Source organism: Paroedura picta, chromosome 3, assembly GCF_049243985.1.
Source record: "Paroedura picta isolate Pp20150507F chromosome 3, Ppicta_v3.0, whole genome shotgun sequence".
Lineage (NCBI taxonomy): Eukaryota > Metazoa > Chordata > Lepidosauria > Squamata > Gekkonidae > Paroedura > Paroedura picta.
Window position 1 is genome coordinate 121,460,558 of NC_135371.1, and position 25,255 is coordinate 121,485,812.

At 49.1% G+C, this 25,255-nt stretch overlaps 1 protein-coding gene across 6 annotated transcripts in view; it reads left to right on the plus strand.

Annotated features, from left to right (window-relative positions):
* Positions 1-9,080: 9,080 nt before the first annotated feature.
* Positions 9,081-25,255, plus strand: part of NTN1 (netrin 1) — a 183,406-nt gene continuing 167,231 nt past the window's right edge. The window contains exon 1 of one of the 6 annotated variants that reach the window (XM_077327511.1): positions 9,081-9,484. Coding sequence is in view for 3 of the 6 variants with exons in the window: in XM_077327513.1 (XP_077183628.1) it covers positions 24,465-24,677 (213 nt within the window). In the remaining 3 variants the exon portion in view is untranslated. Of the gene's footprint in view, positions 9,485-12,159; positions 12,263-23,669; positions 23,900-24,028; positions 24,678-25,255 lie in introns of those variants that run through there. The other 5 variants (XM_077327512.1, XM_077327510.1, XM_077327513.1 and 2 more) reach the window with 5 other exon arrangements.

The following is a 25,255-nucleotide window of genomic DNA, read 5'->3' on the forward strand; positions in this document are numbered from 1 at the left end:
GGCATGGTTTGCCATTGCCTGATTGCTGTATAAGTTAAGAGCAGCAACCTCTAACCAGGAGAGCTGGGTTTGATTCCCCCCTCTGCCACACAGAACCAGCTGGGTGACCTTGAGCTAGCCACAGTCCTGTTAGAGCTGTTCTCACAGAGCAGTTTTCTCAGTGCTTTCTCAGCCCCACTTAACTCACAGGGTATGGGGAGAGGAAGGGAAGGCAATTGTAAGCTGCTTTGAGACTCCTTTGGTAGTGAAAAGTGTGGCACAAAAACCAGTTCTTCTTCTGTATAGTGACCTTGGACTTCCTTGGAGGTATCCTATCCAAAACTAACAGGGCTGATTTCTGACAAGATCAGGCTAGCATGAACCATCCAGGTCAGGGCCCTAAAACCTAGCTGTTTGGGGTTTTTCTAAAATGTATCTCCATGTGGTGAAGTCAAAAAAGAGATGATGCTTTTAACAATGAATGACATTTTTTAAAATCTAGGAGCAAGTCTGAGTCTAGCAGTACCTCCAACTCTCTACTGCCTCCAATAGTAAACGTGGACTATATTTATACCACAATTAGCTCCTTCCAAAGTGTTGGCATTACTCACTAACATCTCTTCCATCTTGTCTTGTCTGGATTCAGCATATATGAATTTATCCATAGCTTTCAGGCACCAATTGAATGAAAGCCACAGCTAAATGGGTTTAAACTATAAGTACAACGATATAGGCTAGGTATCAGGAAAAAAAATATCACAGCCACAGTAGTTCAGCAGTGGAATAGGCTGCCTAAGGAGGTGGTGAGCTCCCCCTCACTGGCAGTCTTCAAGCAAAGGTTGGATACACACTTTTCTTGGATGCTTTAGGATGCTTTGGGCTGATCCTGAGTTGAGCAGGGGGTTGGACTAGATGGCCTGCATGACCCCTTCCAACTCTATGGTTCTATGATTCTATGATTCTAAATATCACTAGCATACTGGTGACCACAAACCTCTGGATGCCCTTCCCAAGGAATGTAGCTAGCAGCACCAATGACCAAACTTAGTACAGTTGCATGCAAAACAATTGTTTCAGTCTAGTCACTCATGAAGCAATCGTTGCAAAAGGACAGCATCAGAAGCAGTTTATCCTAGTAGTGCATGTAGCATGTGCTAGGAGCACCATGGTGCTATATAGTTAGGGGGTCTTCACATTCCCTGTATTTGTTAGAGGCATCTTCATACTTATGTAGCTGGTGGCCCTTGCTATGCATGCTCTATTCGTAACTGAGCATGTGCATTGCTCATTGAGCATGAGTGCCGACCACAAGTGTGAAGGTTCTCTTAGAGTCTAGACATTGGGAGTCCACAAATCCTTAAACTGGTCCTGGTTCTACAGGAACATGAATCCTCAAACCAAGCCTGGACAGCATAGCCTACAGCAGGGGTAGTCAAACTGCGGCCCTCCAGATGTCCATGGACTACAATTCCCAGAAGCCCCTGCCAGCATTTGCTGGCAGGAGGTTCTGGGAATTGTAGTCCATGGGCATCTGGAGGGCCGCAGTTTGACTACCCCTGGCCTACAGTGTCAAAAATCACTCTAGCAAGATTGACAGGGAGATAATCCTCCAGAACACCCAGATATCCATCATCCACCAGGTCAGCCTCAGTCCCAATACCCAGGTTGAGGACCTGTTGGGAAAAGGGCCATTAAGAGTCCTTTGTGTGTGATATTTTTACCTGGAACAGAAGTATGCCCAGAAGATGCTCAGCGAGATCCAGAAAACAGGGCTCCCCTCTCCCTTCCACCGCAATCTGGCCTGCATATTAGAACATACTGATTTCCTGCAAATTGTTTCCCTCAACATTTCCAGTATCTTGTACTGAACTGAATTTGCTTCACAACGGAGCATACCTAAATTGATGTGGTCAACAAGGAAGGAAGGAAGGCTGATAGGCTCCAAAAGAACAGTGACAAATTCCTTGGCATGTTAATCAGCAAACTGGGCCTCTTTCAAGAACTTTGTTGGTGCTAGAAAGATGGATAGGATAGGATGTGATGTCTGCCAACATATAACAAGGATGGAAAAGCTCCCATATTTGTGTTTGGGCAGTAGGGAGGTCAGTAAGGGTTATCAAGAGTAGCCAAGAATGGAGCTGGCCACTATAGGAGCTCACACCCAGCAAATTTCCAGAACAAATATGAGCCTTTTGTTTACTCTGCTTGCCCAGAGTAGCCCATTTTCTATTGCTCAACCTCTAGGTCAGCCTTTCTCAATGTTTTTTTTTAACCATTTAGAAACCCCTGAAACATTCTTCAAGCTTTGAGAAACCCCAGAAGTGGTGTGATCATGTAGAATATGGATGGAAAGCATACCTGTGTACATGCCCACCTGGTGGCCCTCCCCTTCCCACCCCCTCCTGGCCCATCACTGGCCATTTTTGGAGGGGAGGGCGAGTCAACATGACTATATATAGTCATATCACCCAATAAATGTTTAACAAATTTTTAAAATATATTTAAAATTAACTCCCACTAATTCAGGAAACCTTTCCAGGGCTTTCAAGAAACCCCAGGGTTTCACAAAACCCTGATTGAGAAAGCCTATTCTAGTGTGTGTGTATGTATGCATGTATTACATTTATATATCACCCCCCCACACACACTCCCTTAGGCTCAGGGTGGTTCACATGGAACAAGAAAAAGAACAATACATAAAACTCAATGGCTGTGTCAGATCATTACGAGCAATGCAGTCACCTCCTTGGGAATTAATAACGCTAATAAACAGAGGAGGTCAGTCCCCAGATAAGGTTTCATTCATTCAAAAGGATTGTCAGGATCAATGGCAGACAGGTCTTCACAACTCAAATATACCATCTAGTTCTTCTAAGGAGCTAAGCAACACTTGTCAATTTAATTCTTTAAAACAGGGAAGGGAGGCAGCCTGCTCAAATGGAAGCCACCACAATCTTCCCTACACCATAGTGCAGCTTGTGTAACGGTTGAGGCACTGAATCACATCCTGAGCAAAAAATATATTTGCTGGTCAAGGACCAAGCAACTTTTTGTGGTTCCCTTTTTGCCGTTCCTGCCAACTAAACAGGTTTCGGTTAACCACTGTGCTAAGAATGCTGTAGGGTTCTAAAAAGCTGGAACATCCCAAATTGAGCTAAACCCTTCTAATTCCATTGACTGTAATAGCCTTAGAAGGTTGTCACTCTGTTTGGGATGGCCCTGTTTGCCTGGCCTAAATGCGACATTGAATTCAAAAATACTTTTATGACAATTGTAAAGTTTTAGAATACCCGCCCCCACAAATAAAACAGGAATAATTGTTTCTTCAGTAACCATTTTCCTAGTTGTGTAGGCATTCAAACCAATATGGATGCAATGAATGAGAAATGTTTAAATTAGTTAGCAAATGGGAAGCTGTTAATTGATTAAAATATGTATACCCCGCCTTTTGAACACAGGACCTACAAGGCTGGTTTCTTTAATGAGTGCCAGAAGAACTCCATGGCCATCAAATAAGTGTATGTTCCCAAATACGGACTAACCATGTCCTTTAATCTGGAGGTAAGCTTCAAGGTAAAAGCATTTTGATGACAGCAGGTTTATGATGCGCCTTTCACCTGGAAACCAGCAAATATTTTCATTTGGCATTGTTCTTATTCCAGCTGCACTTTCTTTTCTCATCTGCTGGATCTTCAGTCCAAATGTGGCACGGTGGTCACTGTGCATAGGTATGAATTCACCAGGGCTCAAGTTTCCATAGTAGCAAAGAAGAAAACATATCAGTCATGTGAATTACCCCTGGATTGAGACAATTTGACTGTAGAATCTGCCCACTTATTTTGACCAGATATTAAATGCCTGTGGGTCCTACCCTGTATTGAATCAGATTAGCCCTCCCAGCCTCCAAACAGGATAATCAATCTGCAAGTAAATTACATTAAAATCAGAAGAATCTACAACCATCTGGGACCAGGTTGTTGAAACCAATGAGATTTGTAAGTATAACACACCTAAGCACTAATTTTTATTTGTCCCTCCTCTATTTGTTCTGGGACTGCATAATGGCTATTGAAATTATGGGGGCTTTTATACTGAAAGTTTGCATTTTCCAGATTCCATAGAGCAGCCCCAAGACTGGCCAAAGAACAGCAGATTCCCAATAGCTCATGCAAAATTCACAAGACTCCTACATTCCTTTCTGTGGAGGCCAGGATATTCAGTTGACAGCCTGCATTCAAAACCAGTGGGCATCCTTTTGTATCACTGCAGACTTCCATACTCTGAATGAAACTGCAGCAACTTGGATCCAGTGGATGAAGAATGCAGTTTACTGATTATATCCACACAGTTCTATTTAAATTATTTGATCTATCCACACTATTCACACAAGCTACACACTCTTCAAATCCTTGTCCATATAAATCTCTGTGGCTAGCTTTCATTTCAGTATCAGCATCAGGCTTTTCAAAAACGAGGGAATGCAAAAAAAATCAGCCATTTGTTAGGCAGATTACCTAACGGCATGCTCCTGGCTTCCATTGGGAATTTAAGCTTTGATATATTCTTTGTGTGTGTGTGTGTATGTGTGAATCTTTTCCCAGTATCATTTTTGTTTTTTTATAAGTCCACCACATATAAAGGTTTCAGCTAATTGTGACAATTCCAGCATTTTCTCTTGTACTTTTTATGTACTTTCTCAATGTCCTTTGGAGTAATATACCATCTGAAAACATTCTCATAGTTGTTTTCATTGTCACATAGATATCTGTTCATTAAAGTTTGGCATCCATTTAATCATACATTTTTTCACTTATTCATCTTCCATTTCTAGCTGGAGAAATATTATAAATCCATCACATTAAATGTTCTTTTTGTTTTATAATCAGCTGCTCAAATTCAATCACATCTCTTATAAATCCACCTTTGATACTCATGATCTCAATTAGTCTTGGGACTAATTGACAGTATATTAACCACTGAATGTTTACGCCTTCACTTTTCATATCATACCAAGACTTGATCCCCCCACCCCGAGTGTTTATCATCACTTATCATAATGAGATTCTATTAGGGATATAATTCTATTAGGGATTCTATTAGGGATTTATTGAAGGTCTCAATAAATTCCACAGTTTAAACCATATTGTCAAAACTTGACCTTTTTCTTCTGTTATGATCTTTTGGTTTGATTTCTTAATCTGTAAGTAATTGTGTAGTCCAACAAGATCTGCTGGTTCTAATTTTACTAGTCTTTGTCGAGGGTTTTTAAATCAGTCCACAATCCAGACCATTTGGTAATATAGTTGTATATTTGGGATTGGGACCACTAAATATCTCTTCTCATTATGTAATATTTTGAAGCTTATTCTTGTTTTTTGTTTGTTTGTTTTGCCATTCCATATAAATTCATTATCTATCTTTACCAGTCTTTCAATATTATTTCTTCTATGCATATAGGTAACATTTGGAACAAATACTTTAATTTTGGCAGCACATTCATTTTATTTGAACAGATTGATCCCAGATGTGAGAGGTTTTTTTCATCTTAATAAATCTGCTTGACTTGATTTACAAATTTTCTGAAATTTATTTTTAGAAAGATTACAGTTTTCTCCAGTCACGTTTACTCCCAAATATTTAATGGGGTCAGCAGCTGTTGAGCACTTCATGCTCTTTATGATCTTTTGTTGTGTTAAAAATTTCATTATAATTTTTCTCTTAATTTTATAGCCTAATGGGGTCCAAATTCTTCCATATGTTTCAATTACATATTTCAATTATTTCGGGGGATTTAAGATTTTTAGAACTACATTGTCAGTAGTCCATTGATATTTATTAATACTATTTTACATTTATACATGTTGCCCTAATGTTGTTTCCACATCCAACTTATCCTTTTCTATGCTTGTTTCTTCTTTGGAATTTTTGATTAGTGAACTTTGCAGATTGCTTTGAATTACATCTCTTCCTGTTTCACTACATAAGTCCTTCACATAAGTGGTGATTCCCTTTGGTTCTTCAGTATTGTGTCTCATGTTGTCTTGTAAGTGAATCGAACAAATATATCTCATAGTAAGTTAACAGAGGAAGTTTGTCATTGCCTGTCTGATGAAACTGAGTTTTATTAATCCCCACAGTATCACTTCACAGCTGAAACAATGAAGGCTTCAAACAAATGCCTTTAATCAAAGATTAAAAATAATTGTAAAATAGACAACAATAAAAATGAAAATAACTAATTATATATTCCCCAGAGTAAATAATATAAAGTAGCTTCACTTTGTATTTTGCTTTATGATTGAAACTGAGATTTTTTTGGAAAGCAGCCTTTCTGCCCAAATAAAGTTCTTTAAAACTGGTCACATGCACCTTTTGCTGAACAGCTATAATTAAATATCAAAGTTTATCAGAAGCCTTGCTCCAGAAAGTCATGCATTTTCGATGGGGGTTCCTCTGACCACTATATATTGGAAGCTGACTTCAAATGCTGGTGGAAGACTATCCATTTTTGCAATTACAATTGTCATTCTAGGAATCCAAAATATCCAAATTATCTCAATTCTGGGAGTCCGAAAGATTGCAAAGTTTGCTAAGATTACAAATCCAGATCAGTTGCGGTTGGCTGACCTTAGTGGCAAAAGGCTCTCCTTATCTCAAATGCCCTTGTTATTTTCAGATCCCAAGAAATACCAATTTCCAAGACTCCCCCCCCCCACTCCATGGGTTCACCTGTCAGTTGGGTCTCCCCCATAGGGGAGAGGTAAATTCTCTCCCTTCCTGGTGCTGTTCACCTCCCAGTGAGAAAGGACTGGAGTCTCCTTATCAGATTGCCAAGTTCCCTTCCATTGCATCCTGCAGACATTTTTTAAGTTACTTATTTGGATCTTTACAAGTTGCAGGAGGCAGGACAAAGACTCTTTGAGCATCTACATATTGAAAAGCTACTTTCCAGTGTTCCTTAATATGCTGACACAGACAAGAAAGAAAATCTGTTCCCGTTTTATAAAGAAAATCTGGGTTCCCTATGAGAATTCCCTACATTTATCAAATGTGTAATATGTGAAGGCTCCTACCCCTACATGTCATTGGATTCGCTGCCCTGATTTCATTACTAGATTCACAACCAGTCCCTCTGTTGACATCAGGGCAATGTATCCCAATAGGCAGCCAATAGGCACTAAGCAGCATGCTCAAGGGGAGAGGCAGAAGGCAGGTGGTTGTGGGAAGTAACCATGGGTAGAAGAAAATGTGTAGTGACTGAAAGAACAGACAGAATTGGCAGGGGATTGTAGGGATGAGACAGATATTCAAAACCTGATCTTTAAAAGGAATAGCAAGGAGTTGTGAAGGAAATGACCCAGCCTGGACAGCTCAGGCAAGGCTGATCCCATCAGATCTTGGGACCTAAGCAGTGTTGGCCCTGGCTAGCACTTGGAAGGGCAGCATCCAAGGAATACCAGGGAAGTGATGTGGAGGTGGCAGGCAACAGCAAGCCAATTCTGAACCTCTCTTGCCTGCAGCCAGACAATCTTAGGGATCTCCTGGCTACATCATACACATGGCTGTATGACAAATGTAGGGAATAAGGAATGAGTGTTGGCAGACTGAAGCTGAGGCAGGTGAAAGGACAGGTGATAGGAGAGGAAATTAGGGAGGAGATTAGGCATAGAAGAAACATGGACTCAAACAGCATGTGAAGAAGTGGGGACAACAAAAGTCCTCATGTCTGTTTAATGCTTCCAGCCATGTTTTTGGTTGCATGCTCTTAGTTTTCATGTCTACATCCCATATTGTCTCCCAGGCTCAAGGCAAGGAATTGTATTTCCTTATTCCCTTCACTTTCACAGCAACCCTGCAGGCCTAGCCATTATGGCAACTGAGGCCAGGCCATACAGGAGCTAAGCCAAGAATGATTCTAATTCTTCCTTTTCTGGATTTTGTTGCTTTTTTGTTCGTGTTTCCCTCAGTCAAAATCACCATATGGGGGCCGGCCTAGTTGTCTGTGGTGTTGGTGGGTCTTCAGAATTTCTTTTTCTTACCTAGGTATGTGAATTGGGAAGCCAATCCAGAAGGGTCCAAGGTTATCCACAACCTCCCCTGCGGGTTTTAAACAGCAGCCTTAGCAGGAATACAAAGTAATAAGTAGGCAAAAAAAACTAATTTGGCAGTCCTGGAATTTTTGGGGTACTTTATTGATGCATCTGATAGGGAGGAGTTGCCAATGGATGATCCAGCTAGGGTTGCCAGGTCTGGGGTGGGAAGCACCTGGAGACTTTGGGGGTGGAGCCAGGAGTGGGCAGGATTTGTGGGGGGACATCAGTGGGGTGTAATGCTATGGAGTCATCCCCCCCCCCAAAAAAAACAGCCATATTATGCAGCGGAACTGATCTCTGTTGCCTGGAGATAAGCTATAATTGCAGGGGAACCCCTGTTCCCCCCTCGGAGCTGGTATTTCTAGATGCAGTCATCATAAAGTTTGTTCTTATTGACCACATAAGAAGCCCCCAAGTGAGCTCTGCTTTTGTGCCATCCTAGTAGATTGCCTTTAAGAAAATAGTGTCCATTCCTGACCCACAAGGCTTTCTCTTCCAATGCTTCCCCTAACCCCCAGGTGCGCTAGCCCCAGGAGCTGCCCCAGCTCCACCTGCCCCTTCCCAGCTTCACCCTGCTTTGGATGGCCCAGTAAAAGCTAAGCAGGGTCCGCCCTGCTTACTGCTTAGATCTGAGACCTTCCGGGATGTGGGTGGTAATTCTCCCAAGGAACACTAGGGGGCAAGGGAGGCAGAGGCAGGCAGAGGCAGGCAAGGGCCAAACCCCCCCCCCCCCCAAGGTCCCTTGCCTGGCTGCCAGACAATCCTCGGCCCTCCTGTTCCCCCAGAGGACACATAAATCCCCAGCGTGGAGGGCCTTCTTCCACTTAGGCATGGCTGGAAAGGGGGTGGGGAGGGAGTAGGCAGCGACGGACGCGAGAGAATGGCTTGCGAGACCACCCAGCGCGCCACGAGGCTGAGCTCAGAGTCGAACCCAGGATTCGCCAGGCGGACCCTTTCCTTGGAGTCCCTTCCCCGCCCCCCCGCCCCCCCGGGGGCCGCCCGTTGCTAGGCGAGCAAGTTTTGCGGGCAGCCTGCAGGTGCTCTTCCTGGCTCCCCTTGGCCTCGCACTGATCCCCAGCCCAAGGCGCTGGACACCGCTTCGAAAGGACCGTCCGGGGGGCCAAGGGGAAGCTCGCGGAGGGGGGCTTCCCCCTCCCCTCTAACCGCCCCGGTCCAAGGGAAGGGAGCCTCTGGGCCGATGCACCCCCCAAGGGCCTCCTCCTCTTGCACAGCCGTCGCTAGACGCCGGAGAGCTCAGCACCAAAAGGCCCCCGTCCCGCAGGCCCTTCCCCCGGCCGTCGGGCAGAGGCCAGCCGGAGCTGCGGAGTCGGCTGGATCGGCGCCACGTGGGGTCCCGGCTGAGGACCAGCGTCACCCAGGGGACGGCCCGGCGCACCCCCTTTCCGGGGCCAGTAAGTGTCTCCTCCGCTCGACCGCCGACGGGGGGGGGAGGTGGGGGGGAAGAGTTGGTGGGCGTTTGCTCGGGTTTCCCCGCATCCCTTCCCTTCCCTCGGGGCGCTCTTGGGTGGGGGGCAGACAAGCCGCCACAGACACGCGCAGAGACACGGAGAAGGCCAAGACAGCGGCGCGGCTCTTTATTGCTCGGGACCAGATACAGCCGTCGTCCCTCCGCCCCCCCCCTCCCCAATGCCGCTGCCCCTTCGCCCTCCCCCCGGCCGGTCCTGCACTTCGGACCGCAGCAGCGCCAGTGGACTCGCCCGTCCTCGTGGCGCCCCAGAGGTGGCCGCTCCCTTTCCCTTGGGTCGCCAAGCGGCCGCGCGAGGCCACCTGAAAGTCTCCCGAGGGAGCGCGGCGCTCGGGTCGCCCCCCGCCACCCCCCCCCCGTCCCTCTCCCCGCCCCGCCGTGGCCTTCCAGCTCTCGGTCGCCTTCGCCGCGCCTTCCTGCCGTCCCCGCAGCCTTGATTCAGGCCTTGGTAATTAATTTGGCATTTCAGAACAGCTCCCGGTCTGGATAAAGCCGCCATTCATCCCCGCAGCCTAATCTGAACACAATCTGGAAGAAAAGCTTTCAGAGAGACAGAAAACGCCTTTCGCTGCCCGCTCAAAAGAGCTGTCACTCCGTCGGAATAAATCGCCTCTGATTATGGCGAACCGGGCTCCGGCCTCGCCGTTGCGCCACGAACTCCTTTTTGCCCCCGATACTTTGGCAAGGATTGTTTCTTTGCTCGCTCGCTCTCCCTTCCACCCCCCTCCCCGCACCTTTAAAGGAAAGTTTCTAATCAGATCTGAGGGTACGAGGAGGTTTTGGTTTAGCAAGGGAGGGGGGAAGACGTCTTGTTTCCGCGCCGCCCCTGGACGAAAAACAGGACCAAAGCCGCCGTTTGCACACAGATGTGAAAATAAGTGCATTGTTTCAGACAGAAAGCCACAAAGGGGGTGGGGGTGGGGGTGGGGGTGGGGGTGGGGGCGGGGGGAGAGAATGGCACAGGGCGAGAAGAAGAAGAAGAAGAAGAAGAAGAAGAAGAAGAAGAAGAAGAAGAAGAAGAAGAAGAAGAAGAAGAAGAAGAAGAAGAAGAAGAAGAAGAAGGCATCCCCCAGTCCGAACCTGGAAGCCAGCAGCACTGGGCTTTCGAAGCGCTTTTCGAACAAGCCAATGTCCCCGTGCTGCCGCCGCCCTCAATATCACGCCTTTCTCGGAACGGGTTTGAAGCAACCACAGAAGCGGAGGGGAGAAGTGCCGCTCCGCCCGGCCTCTCGTCATTTTTCTCGCCGCTGCCCAACAGACAGGTGGTCGTTTCTGGCTCCGGCTTTAAGGAGAGCCCCGCGGAGGCTCCTGGCCGCGCCACACCGGGGGCCTGATCCACCCCGAGGAAGCACGCGCTTAAGCGTCTCCCGCTGAAACCAGGGGGCTGGCCGGTGCCCAGGGCGGGCGGGAGTTATTTTAGTTTCTCTGGTTCTGGGATTTCCTCCCTCCCCTTTTGCCAGCTGCGGGGTTCTGACCCGGAGAAGCATCCGGCAGGCAGAAGGGAGCTCGGCATGTCCAAAAGTGCAATCCTAAACAGCGTGGCTGCTGCACCCTTGCCTTCAATAGACTTAGAAGGGGGGGGGGGGGGTAACGTGGCTTAGGATCGCACGGTTGGAAGGGAGGAGCCGGCGTTGAACTTTATCTCCTCCGTCCTCCGTCCAAGGGAGGTCTGGCTGCCCCTCCCCGCCACCCGCTGGATCCAAAGGAGGGGAGTCCCGCCGGGGGCCTGCCCGGAGATGGCCCAGAAAGGGGGAGGGAAGCGACGGGGCCAGCGTGCGACGGGCTAGTCGAGTGTGGCGGCAGGGAAGGCGTCCGATCCAAACGCTGGATACGGTCACATCCCAGGGAGGGAGCCTTGCTCTCTCGGCCGCCTCCGATCCCTCCTCGCCGCCCAAAAACTCAACGGCTTTGCGGTGGGACGGTCTGAATGCGGGGGGGGGAGAGAAATGAGGCCCTAAAAGGCAACCCCTCCCCTCCCCCCCCCACCCCCAGGAACACCTGGTGCTCCCCGTCGGCCCTGCGGGGCTCAGGCCCCAGCCCGCCCCTCCCCTCCCCTCCCCTCGGGTGCCCCCGCCTAAAGGCCGCAAAGGCCCGCAGCGTTCGACCGGGCGGGGAGGGGCCGCGGCTGGCCCAGGCGGGGACTGGGGAGGGGGCGAGGCGGAGGGCTCGAGGGGCCGGCAGCGGGCAGCCGACTGAGCCTTGGGGCAGAGGAAGCGGCGGGTCGTTTCCCAGCGGGAGCCCCCAGCCAAGCGGCCGAGCGCCTCTCGCCCTGCCCTCGCCCGCCAGCCGCGGCATTTGGGGGACGGGGACGGGGACGGGGACAGGCGAGAAAGGGAGGAAGGACAGGTGCGCTCGGGGAGGGCCGCTCCCGGGGAAGGGGGACGGAGCCCGGGACTGCCGACCCGTCGTCAGGAGGCGCGTTAACCCCTGCCGCGCCAGTCACGGGACCGGTCCTCGCGGGCGTGGGGCAGCCCCGCCTTGCACTGATCGCTTGGAAAGGGGCTCTCGGAGACCTCCCTTGGCCAAAGCGGGGCTCACTTCTGGCAACCCGGGGACGAGCGCATTCGACCACACGCATCCCCGCACCCCCGCGTGCTTCCTGCCCCTGCGGACCTTGGAGCCGGCTGCCTGCGCTTTCATAGTACCTCCTACCTGCCTCTTTATCGCGCCTGAGGCAGAGAGGACGAAGCCACAAAAATCTCGGGTAAAATAAGCATTGTATTATTCCTGTTGTTTTTGTGTGTACTAGATGACAGCGGGGCTGTTTTTGGTGCATAACCTGTGCGGGACTTACAGTGATAACAACTGTAGGCGTGTCCTTGCTCAGTCTGAGGGTTCTCCTGCCCAAGGTGTGGTTGCCCCTTCCACTGGGCATAGCTTTTTAAAAAGTTTTGGGGTTCATAGGAATGATCTGAATGCTAGATTTGTATTGCTTTATTGCGGTTTCTTGCTTGGACATCCTTCCTTGATTGACCCTTATCTGTACAGCAGCAATACATTTTAAATTTAGTGTTGGTTATGTGGGCAAGGATTTTGATTCTAAAAGTCCTTGAAAGTTTCATTTCTGGTAGATCTCTGAAACAAAACAGGCATGTCAAGATGTTTTCTGAAGCTCCTGGGAAACATATGGTCAGCTGGTAACTTCAAGAACAATAACATCACCAATACTATTTTAGCACACACAAAAACCCCTTAGTGAAAACAAACAAACAAACAGAAAAATAACCTGGACAGATCAGAATTTAATTATTTAAAACACTTCTTGTCTTATTTGCAATGGTACAAATAAATGAAGAACAAAGTTAAATCAGTAAAATGTTAATCACAACAGATTAAAACAGCAACTGCTGAACAAAACAGAAACATAAACATGTAAACAATGCACCATAACCTTCCAGCATTCCATTTCTGGCCAGCTAAATGCCTTTATGTATTAACAAGCAGAGCAGAGCAGTGAAGACCATCCATTGGTGCTTTTTTCCAGCATCGGATATCAGATTGTATTTTAATCTATGACTGGATCGGATGATGCCTGCAATAGAAATTATATGCTTTGTTCTGAAAACTTTTTTCAAAAAACCTTTCCACTAGCAAATATGTACTTACATGGTTTCTATGCTCCCTTCCAATAACAGAAGGGTGGTGTTGAGGAGCCTTTAAAACAGAATTCACATATAAGGGAGGACCATCGCATAGGAGCTTCCACAAACTACAAATCATCAAGGAAGTCTAAGCCAAGTGGAGGCAGAATTAAAAAGCTGAGACATCAAAAGGGTCCCTTACCCACTGGCATCATTGGAGCATATGTTTACTCAGCTTTAGAAAGTTAGCATGGCCCATTCCGTTGAAATAACAAAACTCTAGAAGTATGAGATTTCACTGCTTTGCCTCCTAGACTGCTGTTACATCTTGGTTAGCAGATTGTAAGAATTACCCAGTAGTTTTGAATGTTCCAGGTGCATCATTCCAGGTGCATCAATAACACTCTTACTATCCCAGACATTCTTCTTGCCCTGGGCCTCCTGTCTCTGAATTGGGCTGTGCCATGGTTTCATTTCACTCGAGGCTCTAGCCTGGTGTTGCAAGAGCCTCCAGGCTGGAGGTGTATCTTTTGTCAGGGGAAGTGGCTGGTCTAGATGTGGTTATTCCACCCTGCTTCTTTCCATCCTAGTCTTCAACACTGTCCAGTGACTCCACAACACTGCAGGAGCTAGTCAGGTGTAAGGTGGATCTGCTCCTCAGCAGAAGACCACTGAGTGTTCCTGGTTGGAATTTTCTGAAGAATAGTTCAGTGGGCATAATGGTGACATAAGCTAAGCTGAAAAGTTGTACTCCTGGGAAGGGAGTTCAGCTGCAGAAAAGACTGCCATGAAGATCCCAAGGCAAGGCACCTATGGCTGTGCAGAATGGTTCCCAGAACAGAATCTCCTTGGATTATCTCAGAGGACAACCAGGAATGAGTGAAGGGATTCTGGACTGGAAGTAAAAAAACAAAACAAAACCTGGAAAAACAGCACCTGGTCCTGCAAACATACTCTATTAGTTTAATTGTGTAAAGCCTCTGTTAGCATTCAGGCTGCCACATTTTTGAAGCAGTTGAATTTCTTCATGATTCCCAAATCCATTTTGCACTGAGTCCACAAAACTTCCATGTTATCTGGGTTAAGTTTCAGTTGATTATTCTTCACCACCTTCAGAAACTAGTTTTCCACATGGGCCTGGCCAAATATATACTCTCCCAGAAAGCTACAAGCTCTACCTGTTGTCACAAGAAACTACTGCAGGATAACTTCTCTTTCTCACAGATATACACATGCACACAGATAGGATAAGAAGAGAAAAGAGAGAGGTTAGTGAGTTAGATATTTGCAGCTGATTACATAATATGGCATCTTTTTGTTGTCCATATATTCATTAATTTAAATATATGTGACTTTTCTTCCCATCCAGCAAACCTAGGGTGGCTTATATTAATACATACTTTCAGTTTTGTAACTTCTGCTTTAAAACTTTAGCCAGCAGCCTGACAAGGAATCCTAACAAGTCAACTCATCAATTTAAATTGTTTAAAACTCTTGAATACTTTACACATCTTACAAAAGACAAAAAGAGATTATGAGATCCAAAAGTTCCACAGGCAATTGATTTCATAAATCTGAACACAGATACCATGCTTCTTTGTTGCTCCTCCTGGATTTATCTGCAAGCTTTGATGCAGTGGACCATGTCATCTTGCTTGAAGTAGGTATTGGGTTGTACTCTGGATCCAGGCAGATACCTAGAGCAAAACCAGCAACCTCTTGTGGATTGGTTAATTCACAGTATACATTGAAAAATCATTTCTGTACAATTTAAACAATAAATTTGAAGTACCACTCCCACAGGAGCATGGCTGTCCCTTGGGAAGAGAGCCCTGAATCTTCTTTGGTGAGAACTCATATTGTTCACATGGAGATACCCAAGACGGTAGTTCAGTTTGACATAAAAATGGAAGGCAGAGGTAATATAGCCTTTATGGCTAAAATACTGGGAGATAAAATAATTAGATTTCAGTGATTTAATTGGATACTGTTTAAGGCACCACAGCAAACAGTAAAGGTTTAGTTGAATTGAATAAGTTATCATGTTTTTCTTATGAAGCCTAGGAAAGGAAGATTTTGACAACCAACACCTGATAATATAGTCTCCAGACTTGGGGTGATTTTGAATTAAATTATAAATAATTTCATCAACTGCTCCTTGTAAATATAGAGGTGAAGACTGAAAATTAGGTAACTACTTGAACAAATATTTTCAAGCCAGCTTTGTTTGTTTATTTTCTTTCTTTTCCTTTCTGATGGGACAACTGCGTTGGTGAGAGTGGAAATTTACTTTTGATTCTCTTTGTGGCTTACCTTTCCTATAAGCTGAGGTTCTCAGAGTAGCAGTTCAGCTCAACAATAATAATGTAACTCAGTTTACTGTAAGACAAAGTAATCTGCCAAATGCCACCCACTGAGTGTCATAGCTGTGCAGTGGTTTGAGACTGGCTGTTGAGCATTTCAGCCCATTCTTAAACCATGAACTTACTAAGCTAGACCCCCCGAACAGAGTGACTTGCTTTATCAAGTGGAAGAAAGTCAGCTGGAAATGCCCCCCTGCCTGGATGTGGAAATTCCTGGAGAAGCCCATGCCAACTCACTTATAGTCCCCCCTGCCTCCTAGAAGATTTCTGACTTGTATCTGCTGTGTCTGCACTGAATATAATATACAGGGACTGCACAGCCCCACATGGTATAATTGGAAACATGTGGATTCAGAAGATGGAACCATAAAGCAAAGGTGGGGTCTCAAGTTTGCCTTCTTTTGGGCATTTGACTTCTCTTTCCAATGTGAGTGTAATGCACTTGTCTTTATTTGGTTTGCATTGCATTGCACACAGCCCCAGATCAGTCTGAATTTTAGCCCAGCCAGGCAAGTGTCCCCTCCAAAGCATGACTGCCGCTTGAAAGCAGACACGATTGATTTCAGTGGCAGCTAGTCCTGTGCCATGTGTTTAGCAACAGGGTCATTCAAATGGTAGCATCTGTTCTTCAAAGGATCTGACACATATATCTAGTAGGTGGCCTCTGCCCCATATTTTCAGCAGCCAGCCCTTGCCTGATGGTCCAAACCATCTCTACATTCCTCCATTCACTGCTGTGCACTGACAGGCTTTTAGAAGCTTATTTCCCTCTCTCTCTTTGAAAGGGTAAAATATGGTAAACCATTTGTTATATTGTATCTGTTGACTGCAAGGCTGTTGGGGAAGCATAAGGAAATTCATGGTGTTTTGACAAGACAAACATTGTTTCCTCCCTAAACAAACCTCTCTGGAGGTCAGCCTGGTTCATCTCAGCACTGCAGCCAAGAAGCAAGAATCGGAGCCTTGTAAGGAGGGGGGAGACACCATCCCCCACTCAAGGAAGCCGGCAGGCAGGCAGATGGGAAAGCCTGAAGAGGCCTCCCAGTTCTGATGCGCTCTTCCCCTATTGTCTCGCTCATGACAGCCTGTCTCAGGAATTTCAAGAAACGAATTCCCGTCTTTTCTTAAAGAGATCCAGGTGCTCAGATGGGCAGGAATCACGGATTCAGTAGCAGAAGAAAATCTGGCGGAACCCAGTAGGGCGCAGATGTCACTAGCTCTTTAAAGGACATTTGGGAAACTTGTGCAGTATTAACACCCTGTCATCTTTTTTCTGGCTTTCCCCTATAAGTTTTTGTACACCCCCCCCCCAAAAAAAAGTATGATGGCCTTCAGTCCAGTTCAGTGTATTCATGGCTGCATTCAACCAGTTTTGCTTGGAGTCAGAGCAGGGATATTCAGAACACTTCTCTCCAAGAGCAAGTCTCAGCAGCTCTACTCAGAAGTAAAGTCCCATTTTATTCAATGGGGTTGACTTTGAGTTTTTATTATAGGCTGCTGCTCTTGACCTGTTGGCTCCTGGTGGCTGACAACAATAAAATATGATGCAATAGATTAAAAAAAATAAAATACATAAAAGCCTTCAATTCCCAAACCCCACCACAAACTAGGACCCCCCCCCCAACATGCCTCCCTTGATTTGCTGAGTCTCCAGGGATGATGGTACCAGTAGGAGACACTAGAGAAGGGGCAAGATCTTCTGCCCTCGCAGCTGCAACCAAATGCCTGGCAGAAGAGCTACATCTTACAGGACCTGTTAGGTCTTCTGGGAGCTCATGGAGGGGGGGGGCAAAAAGGCCAGGGATCACCAACCTGTTTGAACCCACAGAGTGAAGAGCCCTGTGGGGGCGTGGGCATGGGGAGATAGGCAGTCCCTCAAGTATGCTGGGCCCAAACCACCAATGGCTTGAAGGTTAAAACCCAAACCTTGAACTTGATCTGGTATTCAACTGGCAACCAATGCCACTGTCTCAGCACAAGCTGGAGAGGGGCTCTCCAAGGTGTTTTAGTGAGAATCCTCGCAGCTGCATTTTGTACCAGCTGGAGTCTCCGGGTCAAGGCCAAAGGAAGGCCCACGTAGAGCGAGTTACAGAAATCCAGCCTGGAGATGACTATTGCCTGGATCACAGTGGGAATGAGGGTGTTCTTCATACTGCAGCCATACATTCCCACCTAGTGTATAAACACACTTCAGCATTAAGGTTTCCACACATGTCCCAGCTGACCACTCTGTTCACATCACACAGGATGACAAGTACAGACATGCCACTGAAGTAAGTTACTGGTGAAAGTAGCTTGGCAAGATCATGATTTAACAATATAGTAAGCTATAGAGGGGGCATGGGGGAAGATATGTATTTAGCATACTTACTGTATTTGCCGGCGTATAAGACGACTGGGCGTATAAGAGGACCCCCAACATTTCTACTCAAAATATAGAGTTTGTCACATTACAGTACAGTACTATGGGCCACTATGGGCAGCTATGTCTATCCCAACTGAAGTGCACCCGGCGTATAGGACGACCCCCCCCCACTTGGAGGCATGTTTTTCAGGGGGGGGAAAGTAGTCTTATACGCCAGCAAATACTGTAGGTTAGGAACTTCCTGATGTTTTTCAAATAGTGCCCCCCTCCTGTGTCCTGCTTGACAACTGGAGAAGTCCTGCCTCTTGAGCACTCTTCCTCCCTGCTTGCCTCCAGAACAGAAAGAATGTTATCTAGAGACAGACTGCAGGACTCTCTCTCCCCTCTCTTTCTATACCAAGTAGTTTCTCACTTCACACTGAAACTACTTTATTATTTTAAGCAGCCAAGTGCTTTGCTCCTCTATACAAGTTTAAACCCTGCCAACAGGCAGTTGAGGCAATGTGGAAGTGAAGCACTTTCCTGTTGGAGCAAACAAATGCTGTATGAGATCATAAGTCCTTAGAATATTGGAAGGGGGTCAGTATTGTTCTCATCCTCATATTATCAAGCAGGGTGAGACAGAGAGAAGGTGGCTGGCCTAAGACCCCCCCCCCCCTTTAACAGATGTGAGATCTGAAGCAGGAAATTCCTGGCTGACGGTTCAGCTTTCTTAGGCAGAATCACCTCTCTAAGGCCTAGATTCTCTGGCCTGCTAGCATTCAGCAACCAAAGAGAAGAGCAAAATTGTCTATAGTCCATGAAGTACTTGGCCTAGCAGAAGAATATCTGCAATTAAGGAGTTTTAAAAGTGATGTACACAGCATGTGTGTGTGTGTGTGTGTGAGAGAGAGAGAGAGAGATATGTTTTAGCAAAGGAGGGGGAATTGATTCACAGTTGGCCAAGAACTGCAAATAATAAGCTATGAGATTTCCTTTTCTTTTAGGACAGTGTGATCCTATCCCCAGTGTCTAGGAATGAATCACACAGTTCAATGAAACTTGCAGCATAAGACTGCAGACATAATGGTATGTGTGTAGTGTAGCCTGGCCAGGGATGTTCAGAGGTGTTTTGCCATTGCCTGCCTCTGCATCGTGACCCTTGGTGTTCCTTGGAGGAACTTTATCTAAATTCTGGAGGCCTCCCACCCAAGTATTAGCTTTCCAAGATCTCACAGGATCAGGCTGGCCTGGCCTACCTAAGTCAGGGTCATTACATTTATTAATAAATTACTAACAAAAGGATTGGGGCTGGTTCCTACAGAGCCAAGGTGATATGGGTCAAAAGTATGGTACTAGCTATGACCAGATTCAAAACCCCACTAGAACATCAGGGTTAACCTGAAATTCAGACCAGTCAGAATTTAAAAGGGGGGGGGGAGTGAAACCACCCTGAGCTCCTTAGTGGAAGAACAGGATTAAAAAAAATGTAATATAGACAGTCCAGATAGAGGGGTGGTGTGTGTGTATGGAGAACAATAACGAAATTCCCAGCCCCGTAGGTAGGTCTTTATTTGTAGGCCCCTGGACCTATTGAGCACTCCAGCACACTGTTGATGCTAAATGCTGGCTATAAGAAGTAGAAAGATGTCAAAGGCAGGCATCAAAGAATACTATTTCTGGGTCAGTCTATGCAAAGAAATAATACACGCAAGAATATCAGGATTTTTCTTTCCCCTTTGTTAAGTCGTTGAAATTCTATGTTCAAGGTTTTATTGTGGGGAGCGGAGGGAGGGGATGTAGTAGAGGCTCAGGGACCCAAGACTCCTATGAGGTTCTGGAGCTGGGGGGGGGATCCCCCATTAAGGACAGAAGTTTTTCTAAAACTGGTTTTTCTTACCTTATTGAACATTCAGAATTGTCCACCTATTTATATTGTAATCTTCAATAAATCTAGCTTGGATTGTTCCTGTTGGTTTTAATGGAAGTTAGGAGTGATTTAAAATTGCACCTTTGGGCCCTCCCCCCCCCCCTTAATGCACTATGACTTCAATTCTAAACACGATCACTGGAACGGACGTTTTATTAATTTAGGTGAACCTTTGGCTTCTAAAATGAGACATGTGTTTACTGGGGGGGAGGGGTTGTCAGCAGTATCGCGCAACACAGAGAGATGCGCATGAAACAAGCTTTGAAAACCTGCCGGTGGGCCGAAGTCTTCCGTGAGGTCTATTCTTGGGTGGAACTGGGAAGGAACAGACATGTCTTGCAGCGCAATCCAGGGCGGTGGGTGGTTGTTGTCAGCCATTCTGTGGTGTCCGACTCTTGGCGATTGTCCATCCTGCACCGCCGCCCTCAGCCGTGCTCAGCAGATCTCAGGTCTCCGAGATCTGCTGAGATCGGGCTAACCTGGACCATAACTTCCACACACACACATTGGACAGTGCACTTTCAGTGTACTTGTGCAGCTGGATCTTCCTGTGCATTTTCCTTCTCAAGTGCATTGAAAGTGCATTATCCAACATGTTCGGAAAGATGCCCGAGCCCTGGAGGATATGTTGCAAAGACAACTTCTGCTTTCAAATAATTGACAACTTTCTGTTGCAGAAATTCTACCACTGCAATGCATGACTGGAGAAAGGGACCTCCGATGTTCATTGGAATGTTTTTTTTCCTTTTAAGGGGCATGCTTGGAAACCCAGGATGGCAGCCGGAGCGAGTTAAGGAAGTCCCAAATAAACAGATATAGAGTTGCATGCTCCCTTCTTGGTAAAAAATATGTTTAAAATGTGTTGCCTTTCCCCCAGAGACTTCAAAAGGACTCCACGGTAACTTTGACCTGACCAAGACTTCCCCTTTTTTGCCACTGAGAAATGATTCAGAAATTCCATTGCTATCCTAAAAACACTTTCCTGGGAGTAAGATCTATTCCGTTGATTTTAGGTTTCTGAATAGACCTGCTTCAGACTGCTCTCTCTCGCTCTCTCTCTCGGGGTTCAACACAGAGTCAGAGAGGATCTCCAGTCTCTTGGGCGTTAAGAGGATGGTAAATCTGCCAGCCGAAGCCGTGCTATGAGGTATCTGGAGTGGAGCGGAAGAATGCCAATCAGGACCTGGGATGCCGGTGGGCTGGGCTGTGATGCCACGATGGGCATTTAGGAACCTTAAAAAGTCCCCCGTGAGCGCCTTCCCTTCGCAGCAAATCTGGCGGAGCACACGGAAGGAAGCTCCTAACTTGAATCACATGGCTGGGCTCAAAGGAGCCACTTGGGGCTGATCCTTTGTTAAACATTGTCCTTATTCTTCCGTAAGCTTCCGTAGCCACTACAAGGCAAACCTTATCCTATCTATCTATCTATCTATCTATCTATCTATCTATCTATCTATCTATCTATCTATCTATCTATCTATCTATCTATCTATCTATCTATCTATCTATCTATCTATCTATCTATCTATCTATCTATCTATCTATCTATCTATCTATCTATCTATCTAGTAATTTTTCTTGGGAGGCTTGGGCTTTGCCTTCTTGGACTCTCACAGGGACCTGTGACTTGGTGGAGGACGGGAGGCCAGTGCGCGTGTCATTTTGGCCCAGCGCAGCCCGGTGAGCCAGGCCTCGTGGGCCTCCAAGCAGAGAGCTTGTCCACCTTCCCGACGACTCCAGCTGACCTTCGGCCAGGGAGCTGCCCGGAGAGGTCACGCAGTTGCTGTCCTCTTGGGGAGGAACGGCCTACAGTCGGTCGGTGTGAAATGGGTGGGGTGAAGCTTTGGTTCCCACCTCCCCCAAAGAAACCTTAAGAAAAAAAGTCACAGAACATCTGCGCCTGAGCAAGCATGGTGGCTGTAAGGACAGGGGAGCATCCCCTGGACTTGCAAGTGACTTCTTAGTCTCACCCTCGCCACCTTGGAGTAATGGGGAAGAGCGTGGCGAACCAGGTTTGATTCCCTGCCAATCACAGTTCTCTCAGCGCTCTCTCAGCCTCACCGGCCTCCCAGCGTGCCTGTGGTGGGGAGCAGAAGGGAAGGCAATTGTAAGACACTTTGAGACAACTTCCCATAGTAAAAAGCGAGGTACAAAACCCAGTTCTTCTTTTCCTTGAACCCCGCCTTGTAGCAGCCGCGTGGATCTTCTATGATGAAGAAAAGTAGCACCGAGCGTGTACAGAGTGCTTTCGCCAGTGCCACAACTCAACTGCCTGCCTTGCCCGCTGGGATGTGTAAGACGCCATGTTCCTTCCCAGCAATCAGGCCTCCGCACCGGCTCCCTCAGCTGTTTTCGTAGCGCACAGTCCGAAATGCACGGGGAAGGGGGTCGTTTTTCTCCCCGCTCCGGAGGCGACGGTCGACAGCGCCCCCCCCCCCCAGCCTCACCGTCCCCTCGGGTCTCCGTCGCTGTCACCTGGGTTCCCGCCCAGCGCTGTGCCTGGGTGAGGCGGCAGCCAAGCTGTGCTGCGGGGGAGTGCGTCTTGGGAACGGGGCGCGCTCGCCGATGTGTGTCGAACTCTCCCCAAAGCCCGCCAAGGTCTCCGTTGCGACCAGGGAGGCTGTGAACGGCAGCCCCGCCGCGGCGGGAGCTGAAGAGCGCTTCATCTAGACCCATCCTTCCCTGGCGAATCGGGGACCCAAGCAGGCTGGGCCTGGGCTCGGCTTCACTATGCCTGTGCGCCAAGCCTCGCTTTGGGCCCTCTGGAAGGGGCTCTGTTCCGACACCCAACGTATCGGGCAGGTAGTGCGTGCATCTCTCTTGCGCGCCGTGTGAAGGGCCCGACTGAGGATGAGAAGAAACACTGGAGCTCTTGGGTGAAACGCTGAGATCAGCGGGCCCTTGTTTTCTCCGAATAATCTAAACGGACACTCCATTGCATGTACCAGCCGGCTTTCTTAGGTAAAAAACAAACGAACCGCCACAGCAATCAGGCAGGGATTTTTGAGAGCGACTAGAACCTCTTGTCAAAAGATTTGGCCCATCATTTGGGCCAGGGCTCGAAATCAGAGGAAAGGGAAGGAACGACAAGACAGGGTAAGCGAAGGACGCCTTCCAAACCCCGAGATTACGCCGACAAAATTTGACTCGCCGGCAGAAGCACCCAGCCCCTAGCTATTCGAACAGCTTGCACCAATTTGCACGGTTAATAGTGAGAGAAGCAAATGTGTTCACCCACACACCCCTTTGGGGGTTGAATGCGTTTGGGAGCCAGTGAAAGGGACACTTGTGGCCTTGCTGCAGTAACTCTGTTAGGCAGGCGGGGACCTCGACATCTCTGGCCCGCAGACGACTAGGGGCCGAAGGTGTTTTCCTGGGTGGGCCTGAGTGTTCTGACGAGGGCCCTAGGAGTCCCCGAAAGCTGTTTCAGAGGAGTGCAAGTTTCGTCTCTCCCCGAGGAGGCGCGCCCTTCTTCTCGGAAGGGTCTGGCCTCTCAGCGCCCGAGGTCAGCGGGACCCTGCGGCTCCCCGCCTCTCCCCAGCCTCTGATTCTGGGCCGCGCTCTCCTGCCCTCGGGCTGTTGCCCTCCGCTTTCCCGCTGCTGCTTCAGTCACACTTCCCCCTCCCAGAGCAAAGGCAGACACGCGTCGAGAACTTGGCCCCTTCCGCCGCGCGCCTCGGGAAGAAGATGGGAGCATTCGAGCTGCATTCCCCTACCCGCTGGGCGGCGAGGATCCTCGGAGGGTCCGGATCCTGCCCGCGGTTGACAGCCCCCTCGCTCCTCCCTCCTGTGGCTCCTCCCCCTGCCGCGCGGAGGCTGGGCCGCCCCTTCTCCCCCCTCCCGCCACCCCCGGGTGTCCTGCCTCCCCGCTAGTGGATGCCGTCGCCGCTTCTTCCCCCGCGCGAGCCCACAGGGTGTCACTCCTCCGGGATGACCTCAACCTCGGCCCGAGCCCGCCGCCTCACTCGCTTCGGGCGTCCGCGGAGCCTGGCTGCTCGCTGAGCCTGGCCATGGACCGGGACCCCTGAGCCATCCCGGCCGCCTGGAGCTGTCTGCCGCGCCGCCGCCAAGAAGCCGCCCGGCCAACCCACCCACAACCCTCCCACCAGCCAAGCCGACCAAGGTAGCGGCAGCAGCTCGGGCGGGCGGAGGAGGACGACCGCAACGGGGATTCCCTGGCGCTCCTGCTCCTGGCGGAAGGGCCGGGGCTCCGCGGAGTCAAGTCGCTGGAGTTGTGGGTGTGAGGGTAGAGGGCACACTTGGGGGAGGAGGAGGAGTTCGAGGCTCCTCCTGAGCCCCTCTCCGAGCCGGGTGCCTGCCTGCCCTTGCTGTGCCTTCCACTCCAAGGGAGCGTCGGACGGCAGCCCCACAGCGGATTGATGGGCGGGGAGGGCCGAGGGTTCTGGGCGCCTCTTCCAGCCTGCCTTGAACAAGAAGACCAGCCGTCCGACACATGCTCCCGGCGGTCCTCTCTCTCTCTCTCTCTCTCTCCCTCCCCGGAACAAGCGCAGATGCAGCAGGTTCCGTGGCTGGTGGGCGGGAGGAGGCTTGCAGTCGCTTTCCGTTCCAGTCACTCAGTGACCCCGAGCTGCTGGGACTCGCCCCTGCCTCTTCTTTTCCACGGGTAGCTAGGTGCAGGAGCTAGGAGAAGGCTGCGCCCCTGGGACGGTTACTCAGAAAGCGCTGAAATGCGTCCCCGTTCAGCTCGCAGCACTCAGGGCTGCAGTCTTCTGCGCCCGTTCATGGAAACAGATCCCGTCTGCATTCGGTGGGATCCGGAAGGATCCTGCGGCGGGGATCCCCCTCGGCTTCAACCGCGGCGATTGCCTCGAGTCGGCTCGGCTGCCTACCTTATTTCTGCCCCACCCGTCCCACTCTTCTCCGGGCCGCCGGCGCACCAGGTAAGGCAGCGGGCTCGCGAAGACATCCTCGAGCTCTCCGGTCCAGCCCGTGTCAAGCCACCAGCGCGCGTCCATCCGGCCAAGCTCTTCGGGGCTCGCCAAGGTCCGGCCACCAGCATGAATGGAATCCCGGACGCCAAAGCCGCAGAACCCCGCGCCCCGAGGGGCTCAGCTGAGCACCATGGCGGAGGGAGAACCACGGCAGGCTCCGGGGAACCAACGACTCCCCCCGACGACCCTCGCCCCGAAGCCCCCCTCCTCCCTGGCGCAGCTCCCTGCGATCTGCCGGGTGCACGAGGGGGGGCGGGCGGGGGGGGCGCGTCTTGTCCCTCGACTCCTCTCGCAGCTTCCCGCAGCCGCTGGGGACCAGCGCCTCCGGAGTGCAGTATCGCCGCGCTCCCTCCAGGGCTCCTTCCTCGCGGCGGGTTCCTGACCGGGGAGGTTGGCCACGTGAGCCGTGCGCTCTCCTTTCCATGACCCCTTGGCAAGAGGGTGGCCCCTACCGCGGAGAGTCCACACGGCCTGCCTCAGGCGACCGTAGCCCCGGCTGTATGTGGGGGGAGGGGGCGGAAAGAGAA